This window comes from Stegostoma tigrinum, chromosome 12 (assembly GCF_030684315.1).
Source record: "Stegostoma tigrinum isolate sSteTig4 chromosome 12, sSteTig4.hap1, whole genome shotgun sequence".
Classification (NCBI taxonomy): Eukaryota; Metazoa; Chordata; class Chondrichthyes; order Orectolobiformes; family Stegostomatidae; genus Stegostoma; species Stegostoma tigrinum.
The window spans coordinates 36,239,877-36,262,500 of NC_081365.1; the positions used below are offsets into that span (position 1 = coordinate 36,239,877).

Below are 22,624 nucleotides of genomic sequence, written 5' to 3' on the forward strand. Positions count from 1 at the left end.
ATTTAATTTGGAAAGTGCTCATTTTCAGGGGACACCAAGGGTGATCTGTTGTCCCTTGTCTGTTATGCCAGTGACCCCAGTTGGCAAAATCACAGTTAATCTCTTGCTAATTTATCTTGAACCATCTTCAGTTGTTGAACTGCATTTCTCTTGATCCTGACCATTTCAGTTACCTGCCCATTAATAGTTTGCTCAGTAAGGTTTTTATTAGTCAAGCTCCTTCTTTCTCTTCCGAAAGTCACTCAAGATTTTTGTCTCGCGCTTTTCAGTACAGATTCTAAGTATTTGATTTTGCTCTGCAGATGCTGCCAGAACTGCTGAGTTTCTCCAACAATTCCCATTCGTGCATTGTTAAATAAACTCTACTATTTCCGAAGAAGAGTCACAGGGTTTGAAATGTTTGTGGTGTTTCTCTTTCCACAGATGATGTTGTCAGACTACGCTGAGTTTCTCTAGCACTTTATTATACTGCTATTTCCTTTTCTCCTATAATAATCTCACTATACTCATTTTCAAGAAAGCAGGCCCCTTTCAAAAGTTCCTTTTACCAAATGTGTTCATATAAACATTTAGTAAACTGTTACTTTGGCTGTAAGATTCTCCCACCTCATATAGGATGTACATACCTCTATTTCTGCTTGTAGGTTATCAAATTTGTCAAAACTCTTTTGGTTTTACTTGTGAACTGTTATAATCCAGCAAAACACATGGACAGTTGAAATGAGATTTTATCCAAAATAACAACTGACACAATTAACATAATGCAAAACATTTATTTCCAAATAAAAACAAATAAAACTGAATAAAAAGCACCATGTAAAATACACTGGTTATGGTTTTGGTTCTAAAAGGATATTTTTTTAAATAGCACAATTTCATTTTTAAGTGTGAATAATTTACCAGTTCTGATAGACATGAACATTAAGCTGAGTAACAATTTATTAACGACTTTGGACATGAGGTGAAATTAGGAAGAAGTCTCTTTTCCCCAGATCTTTTTCAAATGGGTCCTTTATTTATTTCCTGCCTGAGAATGTGTCCTGTTCCTGATAATCTAGTACAGTTGTAAACAATGATTTCGTACATGGAGGAGTTATATAGCAGAACAAGCTTCTGGCTTACACACTAAGAAGAAACTATACATCCAATCATCCAAATAAGTTTTCAATTCTCTTGGATCCATGTACATCTATAATGGTAAATCATGTCTAAGCACAAGAGTAAGCACAACTGAAATTGATTCACTTTCATTCTATGGTGCTGTTTGAAAAATAAAGAGATGTAATGTTTGAGAAAATCTGAAACCATAATTCTGGTTCATTCTTCAAAGATGCAGCCAGACTTGTTGAGTGTTTCCAACATTTTTTGTCAGAATGCATTTCCAGTGACGTGGACTGAGTGTTACAGAAACTGTGCTTTTCATTTTTTTCTATCAGGAAGGAAGACAGAAATCTGCTTTTATGATCTTAAAACTAGCTGCTTACATTTATTCATTTGATAGTATGGTACAATCTAAAATTGTAAATGGTAATTGTATTCTGCATGCACAGTATTAGGGCCAATTTTTATTGGAATGAGACTAAAGCATTCGATTTAGCTGCATAAAAAAAAATCCAAATGACTTTGTGACATGTATTTAATTTGTGCAAGACTGCAGTAAAGAGCAGCAATGTACTCTGTCACTGCAGTTCTTGATGTTTGCCACTGGATGCTGCTAGTAGGTTATCTACATACTCCAGCAGACTCAAAATTTCCCATGCCCATCAGACTTGCCTGGATTCTTAATTCTTGGCTAGTCTAGATATCTTCCCCTCAAAAATATAGATCAGAGGCATTGATCAGTTAATTGAACAATCAGCAGTTGTTAAATAATTCCATGCAGATTTTATTCCTTTCAGGCATTAAGCTCACAATATGTTGATATTAGAACAGCACCAATGGACTATTTGGTAATTTTGTACACTAGTGAAAGAATCATAGAAAAATAACAGTGGAACTGATTTATTCCATGGATGGCAACAGTGGAAAACTAACCTGAAAGGAAATTTTGTGTGAAAGAATGAACAATTCAGTAATATCCAATTAAATACACATATATGATACAAAATTGTTATTTGTAAAGAAATGTAATCATTGAAGAATTTGACTTAACCATTGAATTAAAAGGGAAAGGCTGAATATTACCCTTCACATCTAATATTTATGACAAATGGAAACAATAATGTCTGCAAATCACGAAGCGTAGACACCCATACAATAAATATTGCTTTGCTAACAGCACTTAACAGTGGCTGGTTCATGCATGAAAAGAGCAACATACACTTCACTGCACAGGTGTGACTATTTATAAGATCAGAAAAGAATGCTTCCTTGCAATCCATGAAGAGTTTCTTAGAAACTGGGAGATTTGGCATTGGTGCCTTTTTATGACTATTATGTATCATAAGACAAAGCGCATTACCAGCTTCAGAAAATGACCTAGTTTCACATAGAAATTAAATTGTTTAGAATAGATGATACAAAAACAGTCAGGAAGGTGCTAATTCAAAGACGTGTTTCCAGGATTCAGATTATATCACTAGATCAGGATCTCTCCCAGTTTAGTTTTAACCTGAATCTTCTGAATTAGATTACAGCATTGTAATCCATCTCAAGTATTCACTGGACTGATGAACAGTAATAAAAATACATTGCATAATGTGACAATACTCTATAATACATCATCTCTTCCCTGTTAGAAAAGCTTTTTTGACATTACTTAAACAGTTATGACTTGGCAAATACATCTTCTAGTTTTCCATTATGTATATTTCCATGACCCTCTATGAGTTTCATCCAACCAGTGTAGATTTCAGGAGATCTAAAGATTAAGAGCGGACGAGATTTCCTTTCACTTTTTATAGGCTGTCATATTACTCTGGCTGCAAAACTAAACTGCAGATCCCCAATTACAACATCTGTCTGACATTCAAAACGATTCCCAATAAGATGGTGCATGTTGCTATGGGCTCTAATGAGTTACATAAAGACTTAGATTACATTGATTCTGATGTAAGCAAAAACATGATGGAACACACAAATGAAGGTTAAGGCGTACATTTCTTTTTCCAGAACAGATAAATTAGAATAGCTAAAACAATAGCAAAATACTGCAGATGTTGGAAATTTTAAATTAATGTACAAAATGCTGGTAATGCTCATTTGATTAGACAGCAAGTGGAAAAACAAGTAAATGTGCCAGATTTTGTTTTCTCCGAAGATGCTGCCTGATCTGAGTATTTCTAGCATTTTCAATTTAGAGTACAGTATTTCAATCTGTTAAAACTTTAAAAAATTAACTTTACACTAATCATCTGCTGCATAGATACCAAGAGAATAAACTCGACTGAACTATTTTGAAACATGAAACAAAGTTCTGCTGCTGGAGCTTGAGAAAGCAAAAGACATTGCAAGCAAAAGAAACTGGGAGAAGTGGCATTGGTGCCTTTTTATGACTATTATGTATCATAAGACAAAGCGCATTACCAGCTTCAGAAAATGACCTAGTTTCACATAGAAATTAAATTGTTTACAATAGATGATACAAAAACAAACAGTCAGGAAGGTGCTAATTCAAACTTTCAGACAGTGTAAGAATTTAAGCTTTGTCCCTGATACTTATGACAGAGTCACAATGGTTTGGCACTTGTCCAGCTGATTTTAAAACTGCCTTACTCTATAATATTTTCATTTCAAATAAAAGCTACTCATTTTGCTTAGATACAAACAAAATCATGTGATTAATTCTTCTCCCCTTCTTTCCTGAAGGTAATAACTTCCAATGGTAAAATTCCAAGCTAACAACCATCGCTAAGTATCCACACCTTGACACTAAACATTAGGAGCTGTCTGACTAGAGAGGACATTTCAACTGGTCCTAATCCTCACCTGTCCTCCAGACCTATGCACTTTCAGTAAAGACAGCTGAGTCAGGATCAGAAGCAGAAGCTTTAGCTGATTTTCAGATAATTTAGCTGCAGAGCCCTAGCTAATTAGACATCTTATCTACTGTTTCAGCTAAGATCAACTAACTCAACAACAGTTGAAAATTTAATCTGGAACATTTCTGTTCTGCTTGGTAGGGAACGGGAGCAATTAGATTGATAATATTTAATGAAATATTTTAACAATTTCAATCCATATTGACTTTATCTGCAAATATGAGAAACACAATTAATTTACAGTTCCTCTGCAGTGACATAGCTCACCCAGTTTTAACAAGTCTGTCTGCTCTCAGTCTTGTTTATTGCAAATGTTAAAACAAAGTTTTATAAAGAACTAAAAACAAATTTTGTACCATGGGGCAAATATTTTGTTTGATTTGATGATTTGCTGCTGAATTTGGTAGTTCAAGTGAATAAGCTACTAATTTATAACCAACAGCTTCTAAGCTTGAATCTCATTGCTGTTCAACACTTAAAAATTTGCCCGTTTTCACAGATGGGCAAGTTTTATCGGTAATTATCCACAAAGCTTAATGGAGCACAAGGGGGTCATATTTCTACTTGGCAAGGCCAAGACACTACGCAGAAAAACATCTTTTCTTAGTTGAACAAGTTGTATCATTGCCTCATTCAACTATACTGGCTCAAAGGGTGTTTCATGAAGTTCAGTGTCACCTAGACAGGAGGGAAAAATGCGATAAAAATAAGAATCCTTGAAGTACACAGCTTTAAAATTAACTGGGCGCTGCATCCTTTTAATCTCTTAAAAATAATACTTATGATTTGAAATACTTCTAAAATCCAGCCTGTAATTTTGTTTAGAAAGCAATGCGATCTCTTAACAATTTGGCAGATACAATTAAAATTGTGGAAACACTGACTAGTAAAACCTTAGAAAATCTATGATTGTGACTTTTAAAATGTTATTGTATTGTGACAATGGTCAGTCATACATCTCCTGGAACATTCTTTGCCCCATGGCAATATATGCTTCCTTCTCTTCAGCAGTCATCTGTGCCACTAGCTCAACGCATTGGCTGACCTGGCTATATGAATATGGCTGACCTGCTACCATCACAATTGGCTCATCCTCCACTTCTTCAAACTCTTCATCATCTTCTGCTGCTGCTGCTGCTGGGAATGACACTGCAGGTGCCTGTGGCCGAGGTGATTCATCCTCTGATTCACTAGTATCACTTTCTGAATCACTGGCATTTGAAGTTGGGATTGCAGCAGCTGCAGCCACGGTTGCAGATGTACTCTTCTTTTCATGGATTAGCAGGGTTTGCATGACTTCTTCATTTGCTTCCATTGGATTCCCCTTCCCCTCACGATCATGGCATGAGTCAACATCATTATTACCTACAATACACAGAGCAGTCAAGAAATGCTTTTAAAAATGGATTTCCAAAAAAGTTCATTTATGCCTACAGCAACAGTCTGAATATGAATAGCATGATTACAGCTGCTTATAAACTTTAAAGACAATCACAAAGCAAATACATAGCATTAATCAGCTGGCAGTCTTTTCTTCCTCATTTAGACAGTTCTGGCTTAGTCTCTCCCAGACTAGTCCAAAGTGCTGTTCTATTAAAGTCAATGAGACACTCCAAGATGCTCACATTCTCACCAACACACTGCTATAGTGGAGCAGTGAGATAACAGAGGAAAAAAAAGCCACACTAGTGTCAATGATAAAAATAAAGTTGACAAAAATCAGTAGAAGGTAATCAATAGAAATTAACTTATCTCTTTATAAAAGAAGATTTTCACTCTTCCCCTTATTTTAAGCATATTTTCTAATTATTCTGTTTAGATATGTTATGATGCACTGCTGGAGCATGAGAGACTTGGGTCCAGAGGAAGGGGCACGACTGTACTGACACAAGACCCTTTTTCCCTGCTTAACCTATCCATTTTCAAATCAGCCTGTTCAGAGACTCTATTACACATGTTTGGAGCCGTGACTTAGGATGCTTTTGAATACAGCAACTATCTGTGGCTGTAAATTAAAAAAAGAACATTTGGGCAAACTGATGACATTCAGCATAATTCATTTGATCAGCAAATGCAAATTTTCAGAGCTAAACAATAGTGTCATCATTTGCTGAGTACAACATGATGAGTCTGTTACTTAGTAAAGGGAACACAGCTTAGTAATATGCAGCATTGTTTGTGTCTCTACAAAAGGGGATAACGAGTTTGAATTGATGCCGCAGTGGATGAGGTTGGCTGCAAAGGGGCCTTGGCTTGTCCTGAACCCGTTTGGCAAGGAGCACTATGCTGCAGTAATTCAAACACATTATTTGACAAGTGGGGTTTGTCAGAAGAAAGATGGTAGTGAGATTATGACTTTGCCATTCCTCGATCCAAAGGACATGTGCTGGCAGAATTTGTTCAGAAAGATTGCTCCCCACGGAGTGCTGAGATGGCAGGCAGGAGTAGATGGATTGAACAGGTCATCATAGAATGGTTAGTGAGATACATCGTGGATGTAAGGGAATGATGTTTGCAAGGATACCAACAGAGGGGACATTAGGTCAGCATTCATGCTGCACTCTCCATCAGTGCCCAGGGAAAGTAAATGATCTTAGGGGATGAAAGGTTATCAGGAGTAGATGGGAATGCAAATTTGAATTTATCATCAGATTCCTAAATGACAGAACAGGAGTGAGCAGCTGAATGGACAGCTGCTGCTCACGACTTGTATGTTCCTGAGTATGTTTATGTGTACCAGAAGACGAAATTCCAAAAAAAATTAAAAGACTCTGGAATAACTCTTTTGTGGAATCCCACTCACCCCTGAATCACCAGTCTCAACATTAAGTTACCATAAAGGCAAAGAGTTGCTCAATATTGACAGCCTATCAACCACAAACAGGCTCATTGGATGTCTTAGCACCCATACTCCATCATCAGTGGCTTACAAAAGACCCATATAGAAAATGTAGAAGCAGTCTGTCACATCAAACGCTTTGCCTGCTGTGCTACTCCCCTTATGACAAACACAGCCACACCATCTAGGTTTAATCCAACATTGCTGATGCTAGCACCCTATCATCAACCACATTCAGCACTGTATTAAATTTTTTTGAAGTCAGGATGGTGTGGAGCTTGGGTGGGGAACTTGCACCTAGTGGTGTTATCACATATCTGCTCTTGTTTTTTTTCTAGGTGGTTAATATTACGGGTTTGATGGAGATTGGGTAAGCTATTGACTGCACCAGCTGTGAGGCACATAAATTGACATTATGCTTGTGCTGTATTCACGTTATTTTACAGCAGTAATCTTGTAATTGGAAATTTTTAAAAGTTTATAATTATACATTCTCTTTCATAACTTCAGTGCCAGCTATGGTTCAGTTGATAGCATTCTCACCTCAGAGTCAAAATTAGGGGATCATGTCTCACTTCAAAAGACTTGAGCACAAAAATTTAAGTGGACTCTCCAATACAGTACTGTGGGAGTGCTGTGCTGTTGGACATATGTATTATAAATGAAGTTTTAAACCTCTTAGATGTATGCAAAAGATGCAGGACTATTTTAAAAGAGGAGAGTTTCTCTGAATATCCTGCCCAATATTTATTCTTTTGTTGATAAAACTAAAACAATTTATTTGGCCAATAACATATTGTAGTTTGTAGCAGCTTGGTGTGCACAAATTGGTTTTCAGGTCTCCTACACACTACAGTGACTGTATTTCATAGGCTATAAAATGTTTTGGGATACTGGAGGTTATGAAAGAGGCAGTATAAAGAAGTGGAAGTTTTGTTTCATGAAGCCCTGAAATGCTTTCAAAGAAGCACTGTTGTCTGACTTATTACATCTGTGGACTTAAATTTGAAGGATTGAGATAGTTTGATTTTTTTTAATAGAAGTGGTCAATATTGGAACTTTTTATTAAGACATTTTTGATAGTCACTTTTCTTGTGCTGGCTGATTTTATTTTTCCACTAAAATCCGCATACCTAGGGCTATGACTATTGGGTATCAGTTTCTGCTTTGACTATTTTTTGAAGTAGCTGGACAAAAGCCTGCTGAAAGAAAGCTTGCCAGTTCAGCTCTCCTATTTCTACAAAGAACATTCACTGTGGGTTCAATATGGTAACTGGTGTCCCGGTCCAGCTGCTCTTGCGTGAAAAGTCTCAAAGAGTTCATTTCTTCTTCTTGAACAAAGTTGACAAAGATCCATTGAGAAAACGGTACGTGTTTAGTGATATCGTTGTCTTTGTTAACGAGAATGTCACACTGACAGCCATCAAAACATCACAAACTTTATACTTCTTGCAACCAAGAACTAAGATTTATTGGACTAAAGTGCTTTGTACAAGTGAAGTGGTTTATATTTTCCTATTACAAATTAACTGTGTTAACCGGTTTTGCATTTGAGTGAAATAAGTTTTGTTTTACAGAAAGACAGAGCACTCGTCCTACCTCAGTCATAACAGTCATAATGTAAGAAATGCAGCAGCTACGTACCACAAAATATCTTCCTAGTGTTGAAAATAGTGCCACACAACCTTTCATGGCCACGGAGAAGGAAAATGGGCTTTCAGTTTGCAGTCTTATTTGAAAGGCAGCACTCTGACAGTGCAACACTGACAGAGCACTACACTAGAGGATCAGCCTAAATTACAAGCTCAAAATCTGAGAGGGACCCTTGAACTCTCAACCTCTGATACAGGGGCACGAGTGCAACCACTGAGCTAGAGTTGATATCACAACAGAAAACAGTATAAGTTTTGGAATGTCATTTTTCAGGCCATTACATTTTATCCAGTGATTGATTATAATTAAAAACAAAGCTGCTGGATTCTTGATAACCAAGTGTGGAGCTGGATGAACACAGCAGGCCAAGCAGCATCTCAGGAGCACAAAAGCTGATGTTTCTGGCCTAGACCCTTCATCAGAAAAGGGGGATGGGGAGAGGGTTCTGAAATAAATAGGGAGTGAGGGAGAGGCGGATTGAAGATGGATCGAGAAGAAGATAGATGGACAGGAGACAGACAAGTTAAAGGGGCAGGGATGGAGCCTGTAGAGACCCACATCCCAGGCCCCAAAATGACTTTATCTCATACAGGTGGGGAGGTAAGGAGGAGATAGGTCAGTCTAGGGGTCAAGGGGGCGGGATGAGGTTAGTAGGTAGGAATTAGAGGTGCTGCTTGAGGTGGGAGGAGGGGATAGGTGAGAGGAAGAACAGGTTAGGGAGGGGGGTCAAGCTGGGCTGATTTTGGGATGCAGTTGTTGGGGGGGGGGGGGGGGTGCAGGGGAGATTTTGAAGCTTGTGAAATGCACATTGATACCATTGGGCTGCAGGGTTCCCAAGCGGAATACAAGTTGCTTTTCCCTCAACCTTTGGGTGGCCTCATTGTGACACTGCACGAGGCCCGGGATGGACATGTCGTCTAAGGAATGCAAGGGGGAGTTGAAATGGTTCGTGACTGGTTCCACCAAACTCATCTCCACCTATCTGGACTCCATTTTCTCACCCTTGGTCCAGGAACTCCCTACCTACGTCTGTGACACCACCCACACCCTCCACCTCCTCCAGAACTTCCAATTCCCCAGTCCCCAACACCTCATTTTCACCATGGACGTCCAGTCCCTATACACCTGCATTCCCCATGCAGTTGGCCTAAAGGCCCTCCACTTCTTCCTGACCCGCAGGCCCGACCGATCCCCCTCCACCGACACCCTCATCTGCCTAGCCGAACTCGTCCTCACCCTCAACAACCTCTCTTTCGATTCCTCCAACTTCCTACAGACAAAGGGGGTAAGCCATGGGTACCCGCATAGGCTCAAGCTATGCCTGCCTATTTGTAGGTTACATGGAACAGTCCCTCTTCTGTACCTACACTGGCCCTAAAGCCCACCTCTTCCGCCGTTACATTGATGACTGTATCGGCGCCGCCTCGTGCTCCCACGAGGAGCTCGAACAGTTCATCCACTTCACCCACACAATCCAACCTCAAGTTCACCTGGACCATCTCCAACACATCCCTTACCTTCCTGGACCTCTCTGTCTTCATCTCAGGCAAAAACCTAGAAACCGATATCCATTTCAAGCTCACCGACTCCCTCAGCTACCTAGAATACACCTCCTCCCACCCACCTTCTTGCAAAAATTCCATCCCCTATTCCCAATTCCTTCACCTCCACTGCATCTGCTCCCAGGATGAGGCATTCCACTCCCGTAAATCCCAGATGTTCATGTTCTTCAAGGACCGCAACATCCCCCCCCCGCAGTGGTCAAGAACGTCCTCAACCGTGTCTCCCGCATTTCCCGCAACAACTGCCAAAAGAGAATCCCCCTCGTCGTCATATTCCACCCCACCAACCTCCGGATACAATGCATCATTCTCCGACACTTCTGCCATCTACAATCCAACCCCAAAGACATTTTTCCATCCCACCCCCCATCCTTGTCTGCCTTCCGGAGAGACCACTCTCTCTCTCTCTCCCCTGTCCGCTCCACACTTCCCTCCAATCCCACCACACCCACCACTTTCCCCTGCAACCACAGGAAGTGCTCCACTTGCCCCCGCACCTCCTCCCTCACCCACATCCCAGGCCCCAAAATGACTTTCCACGTCAAGCAGATGTTCACCTGCACATCCGCCAATGTGGTATACTGCATCTGCTGTACCCATTGTGGCTCCCTCTACATTGGGGAAACCAGTGGGGAAACCTTTGTTATTTCGGATTCTCCAGTATCTGCAGTTCCCATTATCTCTGATACAATTTTAACCTCGTTGCTGGATTCTTATTTGTCACCCACTTTTGTAACACAATACTGAAAACCCTTAGCTTCGAATAACCTGTACACCTTTTGAAAAATATTTTTAAAAAGTAATACAGAAAGTTAAAGAATTGGGCAACAAATTAGACTCTTTACACTGAACAGCTAAAACAAACAAGCCAAATTCCATGCTTCAGTACAGTCACTACTCACTCTGATGAACTTACACACAAACCAGAACAAAAGACAAAATCAAACAGATATCTCACCTTCCACTTCTTCTAAATCTTTAAAGCTTCCTCGGACAGTGCTCTCCCTCATCCAGATTGGTCTCTCTTTAGCAGGCTTTCCATCAGATACAATTTTATGCTGAGCATCATGTTCTTCCATGTTAATGATGACATTCTGAGTGTAGAGATCCTCATACGTAGGCCCTTTGTTTGCCCATGATTCTTTTTGAAGGTGTGTAGCTCCACTGCCAGCCCCAAGTGCCCGTTGACTGAAAAGGAAGTCAGTAAACATTAGCAATTATAAATATAACAAACAGTCCAAGGGAATGAATTTAATTCAGTATTATAAACAAAGAATGAAAAACTGACCAAGAAACATGTTATTCTGCTGTACCTTCATTGTGTCATGTTGACCAAATAGAGCCTAGAAAAGAGGCTCCACATTTAGAATTTTGAACATTTTCTGCTGAAAAATGCACGCCTTCAACAAATAGGCTATTTTCTGATTTCTATTCATTTTCATTTTTTGTATCAAATCATGTACTGATAAAAACATTTTAAGTTGTATTTATTTTTATCTGGATTTGAATAATAATGCTGCTCTAACTTCCTTATTCTGATTAGGTTAAAGGAAATACATGTGCTTCAGTTGCACTTCATACATAAAAATTGATATTGAAAACATATACAACATGTGTTCAACTAAAATACCATAAATCAGATGAAACCTGAAGTTTTTTTTTGATTCTGTTTTAGTTAAATATTACTGTGGATTCTTACACTTATCTGATCAAATTGGAAGAAAAGTTCCCACAATATTTTAGGAAGGGTAAGAAGTATAATTCACTTTACATGTTCAAGTCTTCATGTGATCTGTGAACATAAGGCTTTTGGATTCAGGGTTAAATATGTTATTCATTAAGTCAAGCCAATTAGTAAGCAGCGCACAGAAGAGAAACCTATGAATATATAGGGAAACAGGGAAATGTATAAATACATTGATAAAGAAAAGTGTTAGAAGTATACATAGTGGAACACAAAAGGGGGAAAAATAAAATGAAAGCCATATAAAATGTTGAGGAGGCAATGGCCCACTGGTATTACTGCTGGGCTGTTAATCCAGAGACCCAGATAATGTTCGAGAGACCCAGACTTTAATCCCACCATGGCATATTTGTATATCAGTAATATCTATAAATATCTGTAATTAAGAATCTAATGATGACCATGAACCCATTGTTGGTTGTCGGAAAAAGCCATCTGGTTCACTGATGTCCTTTAGGGAAGGAAACTGCCTTCCTTAACTAGTCTGGCCCAGATGTGGCTTCAGATCCACAGCAATGTGGTCGACTCTTAACTGCCATATGGGCAATTAGGGATGGGCAATAAATGTTGCCTAGTGAGTGATGCCCTCATCCCATGAATGAATAAAGGGGAAAAAAAGTACACAGAATGGGTGATGAAAATAGACAACATTTAAAACTGTGAAATGGAAAAGACTGCTAAAAATTCAGTGACAGAAGATACCTGGCATATCAATATATAACATTATATGCCAGGTACATATTTGGCTTCAGGTTTATGAAACATTCAAAATTTTACAATGAGTAGATATCCAAAATAAAAGATTGTATTGAACTTCCATAAAGTTTTGGTTATCCAACTTTGGAGAAGATGACAATCTCTTACAAAGGGACGAAAATGCTGGACGGACTGAAGAAAGCAAGTAAGATTATTCTCCAAATTTAAATTAGCAAAACCAAATCAACAGAAAAATGATTTTTATTTTAAAATGAAGGGAAGCTGTCAGGTAGATGTTCTTCAAGTTGAAATAGAAGAAATGTGATCATTAGCAAAAGCAAAATTAAAGCAAATAGAACTCATAACTACTTCATATTGAACTGTTAAAAATCCTAATTTTCAATTAAATTCTTTTATGGAAATGTGTGTGTCACTGGCATGGCCAGCATTTCCCTAAAGTCTCTTGAGAAGGTGGTAGTAAGCCACTTTCTTGAACAACTGCATATGGTACACTCAGTGTCGTCTGGAAGGGGGTACTTAGGAGAACTGTAATAGTTTCTACATATGTCTCATGTCTATACTGTACTCAGAGATTTGGCTGCACCACCAATGAACTGAACCAGAAGTGCCTGTTCAAAGGATAAAATCCAGACTAGATCTGATGGGCCAAATGGTATCCTTTTTTAACTTCTGATGTATGACAGATAAGAAGTCAAAGATGCACTACTTACATAACTAGGTGCCACAGAATGATTAGATACAACTTATCAGCCTATGTAATTAAAGAAAGAAAGAAACGCTTGCATTTCTACCGTACTTTTCATGACCACCGGAGATCTCAAATGATTTACAGCCAATGAAGTACTTTTAAAGTGATCATGTTTGTAAGCATTTCTTCAGTCATTTGCACACAGCAAATTCCCACAAACAGCTATGTGTCTAGACTAGATTCCCTACAGTGTGGAAACAGGCCCTTTGGCCCAACAAGTCCACACTGCCCCTTGAAGCATCCCACCCAGGCCCATCCCCCTATAACCAACACACCCCTGAACACTACGGGCAATTTAGCACGGCCAATCCACCTAGCCTGCACATCTATGGACTGTGGGAGGAAACCTACGCAGATATGGGGAGAATGTGCAAACTCCACACAGACGGTCGCCCGAGGTTGGAATCGAACCCGGGTCCCTTGTGCTGCGAGGCTGCAGTGCTAACCACTGAGCCACTGTGCGGCCCCGTATTAATGAGCAGCTAATATGCTTTTGAATAAATAATGGATCGGTACAGCAGGGATAACTCCCCTACTCTTATTTGAAATAATGCCATGGGATCTTTTACACCTCAACAGACTAATGAGGCCTCAGTTTAACACTATCTGGAAGATGGCACCCCTAGTAGTGCAGCACCATCTCAGTACTGCATTGGAATTTTAGCACTGATGTGTGTTAAACCCTGAAATGGAATTTTAACCCAGAAGTAACCAAATTAAAGTGATCAAGTGGATTTAAATTCTATTTAAAAAAGATTTCCACCTAGAGCTACAGACATATCAAACATTCAAATAAGAAATTATTATACTATTTAAAAAGGAATACTAGAACAGGATGATGATGGTCGCCACTAAAGTAAATCTTATAAAAACACTGTTCCAGCTAAATTACTTTCCCATTTTTAACCTAAAGGTACTCATATACTATGCTATGAATATATTCAGATTTATACTGGAAATTCTGATTATCTGGACAGGTAAGTCAAAAGTAATTCATAAGTAAAGTAAAAGCTGCTCAAAGTTCAACTTTTACAAGTTTTGCAGATCTTGTTTTACTTTGTTATGGTAAAAATATAAAGAGAAATTAAAATCACAAGCTAACCTTGCCCTAAGCGATGGAATTTCTGTTGGTTCTGGCTCCAGGATTTCATAGGCCAAATTAACATCTTCAGTTTCTCGCAATAGAGCATAGATTGGTTCAATCTGTTCATTAAATCTTGCCAACAGTGTTCTGGCATCCTTCTTTGGTAATGCAGATTCATCCTCTTCCACCTCAGTGTGACAGAAGGTGCATCGGAATGTTCCTGCAAGGACAGAAAAGAATTTTCTATTAACATTCAACACATTATGAAAACCATGTTGTCAATGAATTATCAAAAATTTACTCAAAGATTTCTGTACCACTTGTTTCTTCACCTTGTAACAATTACGCTATAAGTTCTTTGATGAAAAACAGTGGATCCAGTGACATTGTTCACAGATCAAGAGAACATGATATAAATAAATCAGGACAGGCAGGACCTATATAATTACACCAAGTAAGCAGTCTTGAAGGTGTCAGTGAAGAGTTGAGGGGTGCTACGCAAGTGGTTCTTCTTTTGAAAACCAACATAGTACAGATGGCTATTTACTCAAAAACAACATTCTGCAGTTTCCTCTTTTTAGTACTGCTTTCCTTGCTTTTCCTTCTGCTTAATTTTCTACTTTACATCTGCATCCAAGGTTTTGGCTGATTTTATAATTCCAAAAACATAATAAGCAAGCTCAGGAAGAGACAGTCAATACAGGTATATGCCACATTTCAGACAGGTTCTCAGTACTGGAGACTGCTGGCAGGGAATGATGACACTTTGAAGGAGTGCAGATCAAACTACATAAGCGATAATCCAGGGATTCAACAGAAAATAACTGCAAAGATTAGAAAAATAACTGTCACAGGCTAACTGCGGAATGATGTATTGCTTTTCTGGTGCCAGAATAAAGGATATCATGAAGAGGGTATAAAAAATTCTCCAGGAAGAAAGGAGTGAGCTAGAAGTTGTACAACACTTCAGTAGCAAAGACAGGGAACAGGTTGCGAAGATCTACATTCAGATCCTAGATTGGAAGTTAAAAATTAGGACCCCAAAGCTAGTAATTGCTGGATTACTGCCAGTGACATGTGCTAACAAGGGTAGGGACAGGAAGATGGGATGGATCAATACAGGGCTACAGTATAACACAAGAGATGGGTTCAAATTTTTAGGGCATTATGAGAGAGGAGATTTTAGCTAGAATGTTATTTGACTGGAGTGTGAGAAGAATTATGTTGACAACCAATTTAGGACTGTCAGTGGGCTTGAATTTACATAAACCAGAAGTTACATATATTAGTACGTGAGGTCCTGTTCTCTGAGAAATTTGTTATACACACACTTCATCTGTTTCAAATCAACAGAACAGGTGGCAGGTATTCTGGTTCATTTCTCAAGAAAATTCTTAACCAGGGTTTTGCTTTTTTTTTAAGTTTAGCAATTAACTGTCAGCTGTCATTAATTGGTGCGTTTTCTAATGGCAACACCAGTCTGTCTGATCAAGTGCAAGACAAAATAAAGAGTTTTTTTTCAGAAATGATCGTGTTTTGTATGACCAAATGACTATTTATATACTCTTGAATTTTTAAAACACAAACAGTTTTAATTATTGTGTGCGCCACTAGAGAATATACTCACGTAAAGTCTTCTGGCAACTAGCATTGTTGGGGTTTGTCATACAACAGTCCATCTCAGGCCTATTAATATTAGAGTTACCAGCTACTGATTGTCCCTCACCTACACACCCGCTTTCCTTCTCTATTGCTGTTTCAAAGTTTCAAAGCCTTGGTTACTGCTCAATTTAGATTTAATATTTAGGAGGTGGCTCTATTGTCAGGTGTTGCTATTCACCATCCTGAGTGCACAAAACATTAGTTATGACGAAGGATCACCAGGCCCGAAACTTTAACTGATTTTTCTTCACCGATGCTGCCAGACCTGCTAAGCTTTTCCAGCAACTTCTGTTTTTATTTCTGAATTACAGCATCCACAGTTCTTTTGGGTTTTATTTTGCACAAAACATTCTTCGCCCCACCTCATTTTGGGGTGTCACACTACAGCAAGTCAAAAAACAATATATTTTTCATGTTTAAATGTGATATAAAGTATAGATCCCACCGCAGTTCAGCAGAGCATTATAAAACAACGCAAAACATGGTCTCATTGAGGGAGATGGTCAAAAGTTTAGTCAAAGAGGTCATTTTCTTGGGGGCTCTTGTGGCATGGTGGCAGTAACCCTACCTCTCGGCCACGAAGCCTGGGTTCAGGTTCTGCTCCAGAAGTGTGTAATAGCAACTCTGAACAGGTTAATTAGAAAATATCCAGAGAACATTCCACCCCGTACTTCACATTGCAGCGTAACACCAGGACAAGTCAAAAAACATCAATGACTTTTTTCATAATTAAACATGTTAAATAAGCATAGGTCCCAAAGCAGATCAATGGATCACGAATAAGCAATGCAAAAAAAGTTTTGTAAAGTAACAAAGGTACAGTCAAAGAGGCAGGGTCTTGAGGGTCTTTTGTGCCGTGGTGGTAGTGTCCCTACCTCTGAGACAGGAGACTTGAGTTCAAATCCAATTGCTCCAGATCGCATATGTCTGAATGGGTTGATTTTAAATATCTAAAAGTGTATGAAATACAGAGGCCATGAGTTCAATCCTCACCTAGAGGGGATTTTAAAAAAAGGTAGGTTCTTGGGAATACCTTCAAGGAAGAAAGAAAGATGGAGGGGTTCAGAGATGGGATACCAGACCTTACAGCCTTTGTAGTTGGTGACCTAGCACTAACATTGGAGGAAGCAAAATATTCTGTAGGCAAGAATTAGAACAGTGTAGGTATCTCAGAGCAATGAGGAGATGAAAATTTACTGAACTGTAGAGGGATAACATTATTGTCAGGTTTGAAAACAGGGATCAAAGTTTTAAAATTAAGCCATTGCTTGGCAGGCTAGGTAAAATAAGGATATTGTCCACAGTGTTTATGGGTTTATTGAAGTCTAAATAGCAGCCTCTGAAAGGCCTGCTGGAAGACACAGGTAAATGGGAAAGTTTGCTTTACTTATTTTACCATGAAATCTAGAATAATACTGTCATATTGATGGAACATTTACACTCCTCGTCACGCGGTGCACAGCAGATACAGTTATTGAGAAATGCAGCTTCTATTGAAATATAGAGAGATAATAGGAACAGCAGATGCTGGAGAATCCGAGATAACAAGGTGGAAAGCTGGATGAACACAGCAAGCCAAGCAGCATCATAGGAGCAGGAAGGCTGACATTTTAGGCCTAGACTCTTCACCAGGAATTTCTGATGAAGGGTCTGGGCGCGAAACGTCAGCCTTCCTGCTCCAATGATGCTGCTTGGCCTGCTGTGTTCAATCAGCTTTCCACCTTGTTATCTCTATTGAAATATATCCAAGTTACGTCATTATTATACTGATTGGCTGTTTGCACTGAACAAAGAATTTTGTATCAAGGTGACGTGATCATCATTGAAGTAAACAATTTCAGCACATACGAAAGTTATCAGCAAATTTCTGGAGAATTTAACTTTGTTACAATACAATACAGAAGAGCAGATTTTAGTACATTGACATGAAGTGAAGTGAAATCAGAAAGCAGGCTGGAAACAATGCATTCATGGTAAAAGCTGATAATGGCTTTCAGTTAAGAGGGAAAATAGAATATTTTTCTCAATCAACGTTTTAAAGCTTTTAGAATGTATAACACTATACTTATGACCAGCAGACAACAGGTCACATTAGTCTGTCAGGAAGTGAGTTATACATTTTGCCATCTGTCTTTCATTTATTTTAGGACAGAGCCAGAATTTGTCAAATGAAGACACCGCACGTACTAGAGCTCCCCTTGATGCTGTTCTCTGCAGGAATGAAAGCACCAGTCCTTCTCATGTGCATAACAAAGCGAGAGGGACGGAAAACAGATGGTACAAACCCCAAGACATGCAACCCAGACTGCTGAGGATCCTGCTTCCTTCCCATCTGGAGTCTCAACATAAAGAATATAACTGCAATAAGATACGACTTTAACAGTACCTCTGTCATAATAGGAATCTGAAATATCTATTAGCTTGCACTGAATATGCTTACACATAAGCACAATGAAATATGTTTATACATTCCATTAGGAAAGTGGAATCAGTACAAAACGCCTACCTAGCAATTTTAATTTAAGTGCAACCAACTTGAATTTTATAAGATCTAGTAACAGTACTTTTGAGTATCGTTGAGAAGATGTTTCGTCGAAGCTTTTCATCATGCATTCACCAGGACAATTTGAAAGAATATCAGTGTACAAGGGCATTTGATATATTTAGCGACACTCAGAGGGTTGGTACCTCAGCGGCTCAACATCAGTGATTCTTAAAGCTTTTTTATCTGCAAACAGAAAATCCTGCAGATCACCTACATGTCCTACCACATCCACATGTTTGTCATCACAAAGCAACTCATCACAATTAGTGAGAAAAATGCTCTTCCAAAGAGAAATTGGTTCCCAGCTAAGGATTTTTAGTCTCATTTCAGATTCCACATTCAGCCAGATTTCTTTGTTTCCAGCCCCATCAAGTATTGAAAATCTGATCCTGCAGTGTCCCTCTCAACAGCACCATGTGTCATGCTTATTAAAACAACATTACTGCTTCTCACGCTTATGACAGGTCATGCTGTGCATGCCAGGGTCAGTCTGTCTGTTTGATATTAGGCAAGTAGTGAGACAAGGGTTTTCTCCTATCTAGTATGGTCTTGTCACTGATGTGCAACAACATGCATTTTGGACTAATCAGAACTACCCTATTTGAATCTCTCAAGTAAACTTCTTAAAATGTAGCATAATAATAAAATTTTCAGAGAAATGTGCAATTTTCAACATTAACTAATGGAGGTAGAATCCTTTAAAAATGCCAAATGGTATTTTCAAAATGAAGTTTCTAGCAATCCCAACTTCTGGGAGAACGGAAACAGTACACCTCAAGGCACGTTCGCCAAAGGTGAGAAAAAGGATCTCAGCTGATTCCATTAAAGAAATTCAATCTAAGACAGTCACCTTGGGGGTCTTGTGGTATAGCGGTAGTATACCAACCTGAGTCAGGAGGCCTGGGTCAAGACCCACTTGCTCCAGAGGTGTGTAACAACATCTCTGAACAGGTTGATTAGAAAATAGTTTTTAAGACACTCACTTTCATAACAACTTTGGACAGGTTGATTGGAAAATATCTGGAAGAAACTCGCCCTTGATGTCCAGTGGTAATGTGGTCACCTCTGCACAAGGAGGCCTGCGTTCAAGCGCCACCTCCTCCAAATGTGTCTAATAACATCCCTGAACAGTCTGGTTGGAGAATATAAAACTCTGATCATGGGCTTTTGTGGCACAACAGTAGAATGCCTACTGCTGAGACAAGACACCCAAGTTCAAGTCCCACCTAGATCAGAGGTATGCAATAACATGACTGAACAGTTTAATGTTTTTAAAGTATGTAGAAGAAATACTCTGAACTTGTGTAGAGCTATGAGAATGCGCACAGAAAGTTTGTAAATAGAATGTTATTCTAAGCCCTCGTCAGGCTTTGCACATACATTAATCAATTGGAAACGCAGGTGATTTAGGCTGGTGGGTAGTAGATAAAAAGTACTAGAGGTGATTTAGTGATGGGAAAGATGCCACTTAGTTGTGTATAACAGCACTTCTGAATACAAGTAGATAGTGAGGAGTCCACTGGAACATTAATGGTATTCCTACCTCTGAGCCAGGAGGTCCAGGTACAATTCTCACATGGTCCAGAGGTGTACAACAACATTAGAAAATATCTAAAACACTCATCTTATGAGTGGTTCTAGTGGCACAGTGGTAATTTCCCTACCTCAAAAGGTGGAAGGCCTGGGTACTTGAACCCAATCCAAAGGCATGTCATAACGTGGTTGAACAGTTTGATTAAAGTTATCTAAAACACTTGACCTACGGTTCTTGTAGTGCAGTGGCAGCATCCCTACCTCTGGATCACGAGGCAGCAATGCTAACCACTGAGCCACCATGTCGTCCACTTGGACATGTTATGACATATCTCTATAGCAGGTGAGACTGGAATTCAGACCTTCTGGCTCAGAGGCGGGAATACTACCACAAAACCCTTCACTCAGGTGGATACGGTGATAGTATCCAATTCAATAAGAAAATACAAAGCATTACAAAAATTGAATTTAAATAAGTTTGATGTAGCCTGAATGGAGCTTCAGTACAACTGTAAATAAAAAAAACACTATTTAATGGGTGGAACAATGCACTCTTGTTTGGCAAAAGGGAAAAACAAAAAAAAATTCAGTGTTCTGTTTTAGAAAGGCTGCTATGTTTAACGATAAATAGGGATTTTTGGCTTCAGCAAATGAAGAACTGCTACTGACATTTAAATGCCACATAATTAGAACATTTTAGTTAATTATAATTAAGTAAATTAATTCAACATGCCAAAAACAAAACAAGGTAACAATTCCTTCAGTAAAGTCCAGAGCTCAAGTCTAATACATGGGTGTTCAATCTCAAGCATTTCAGCTGAACTCCCTGCTGCATTTTCAAACACTTGTGAACGGTAAGGGATCAATGACATCAGCTCAGATAGAAAATTAGATTTTACTGGTCTGTTGTTACTGCAGAGCAAGTGCAGATAAATACGCAATTTCTAAATGCAGAATGGCTGTCGCATCAGCAACAGGGATATGTTTTATCACCTTCTAAATTTATTTACTTTACAGAGCACACACACAGAGCAAGTAACAAATTATTTAATATTGCCTATCACATGTTCCTAAATAGAAAGAGAAATCTTAATTTTTCAGTGTAGCTTCAGAATATGTGATTTTTTGGCAGCTTGTTGACACCCACAGTCAAGCACCTGCCTACCAATTAGATGCAAGGGTTCAATTCTAAGCTTGTCAGCTGTTTCCATCTGCCACCACAAGGGAAAGATATTTGTCTATTTTCTTCTAGATGAATGGAATAAATTCAATGGCTATTTTACAACGGCAAGAGTGAATGAAGAAACAAACTATTAACTTTTCCTTGAACCGAGCACACTTTTTATCCTTTTATCTCCCCAAGAAGGCACATAGGAATAGGAGGCCATTCAGCTCCTTGAGCCTGTTCTGTTATTCAATAAGATCATGGCTGATCTGTGGTCTAACTCCATATACCTATCTTTAGGCCACATCCCTTAATACCTTTGATTAACACAAGTTTACTGATCTCAAATTTTAAATTAACAATTGATCAAGCAACCACTGCCATTTGTGCAAGGGTGTTCCAAATCTCTACTACTCTGTGTGCAGAAGTTGGAGGTCAAGAAGAAAATTGTGAGACTGATCAGTTTTAAAAGCATCCCCCAGTGTAGGAAAGATAATCTGTGACATGTTTGCAGCATGAGTGATAAGCAATTTCTGCAGAGAAGATTAGGAATGAATGATAAACCTCGGGTGATTTTAGTCATATTCAGAGAAGGAGACCAAAATCTTTCCACATTTCTGTTGCACTTTTCATCATTATGTCTAAAGCAAAACTACACAAATTGGGCTAAATCTCTGCTGTTTGCATATTATATATTTCCCAAGAGATACTGAATTGCCAGTTCTGTAACTGATTGTCATGCTTAGAGCACGGATTGTTAAGGGGAGCTTGAATGCAGGCTTATTGATAGTTACTTCCCATTCACTGTCTCCACTGAGTGAGCAAGCTGAAAACACAAAATTAAAGCAGTTATCGAGACTTAGAAAAGAAATACTGTTACACCGCATTCCAGATGGAGTAATCCATCTCTGAAAAGGTAATGCTAGCAAATTCAATAGTAACATTCAAAAGGGGACGAGCTAAATAAAGAGAAAAAAATCACTGCAGGATAACGGGAAAAGAACACTGGAATGGAACTGTTTGAACAGCTTCATTAAAAAGCAGGCTCCTTCAGAAATGCAAGATTCTATAACTTCGACATATTTTCCTGGTCACTTTACTCATGGTGAGCCATTACTTTGTTTTAACACTCTTTCACTAAGGTGATTAGATTCCCTACAGTGTGGAAACAGGCCCTTCGGCCTAACAAGACCACACCGCCCCTTGAAGCATCCCACCCAGACCCATCCCCCTGTAACACACACACCCCGAACACTGTGGGCAATTTAGCATGGCCAATCTACCTAGCCTGCAAATCTTTGGACTGTGGGAGGAAACCGGAGCACCCGGAGGAAACCCATGCAGACACGGGGAGAATGTGCAAACTCCACACAGGCAGTCGCCCAAGGCGGG

General features: G+C 39.0%; 1 protein-coding gene across 2 annotated transcripts in view; it reads right to left on the reverse strand.

Annotated features, from left to right (window-relative positions):
* Positions 1-810: 810 nt before the first annotated feature.
* Positions 811-22,624, reverse strand: part of gtf2e1 (general transcription factor IIE, polypeptide 1, alpha) — a 48,046-nt gene continuing 26,232 nt past the window's right edge. For both annotated transcript variants that reach the window (XM_048541248.2, XM_059650279.1), the window contains 3 exons: positions 14,346-14,547; positions 10,993-11,222; positions 811-5,345 (listed from right to left, as the gene is read on the reverse strand). In XM_048541248.2, the coding sequence (XP_048397205.1) occupies positions 4,927-5,345; positions 10,993-11,222; positions 14,346-14,547 (851 nt within the window). In that variant the 3' untranslated portion in view covers positions 811-4,926. The remainder of the gene's footprint in view (positions 5,346-10,992; positions 11,223-14,345; positions 14,548-22,624) is intronic.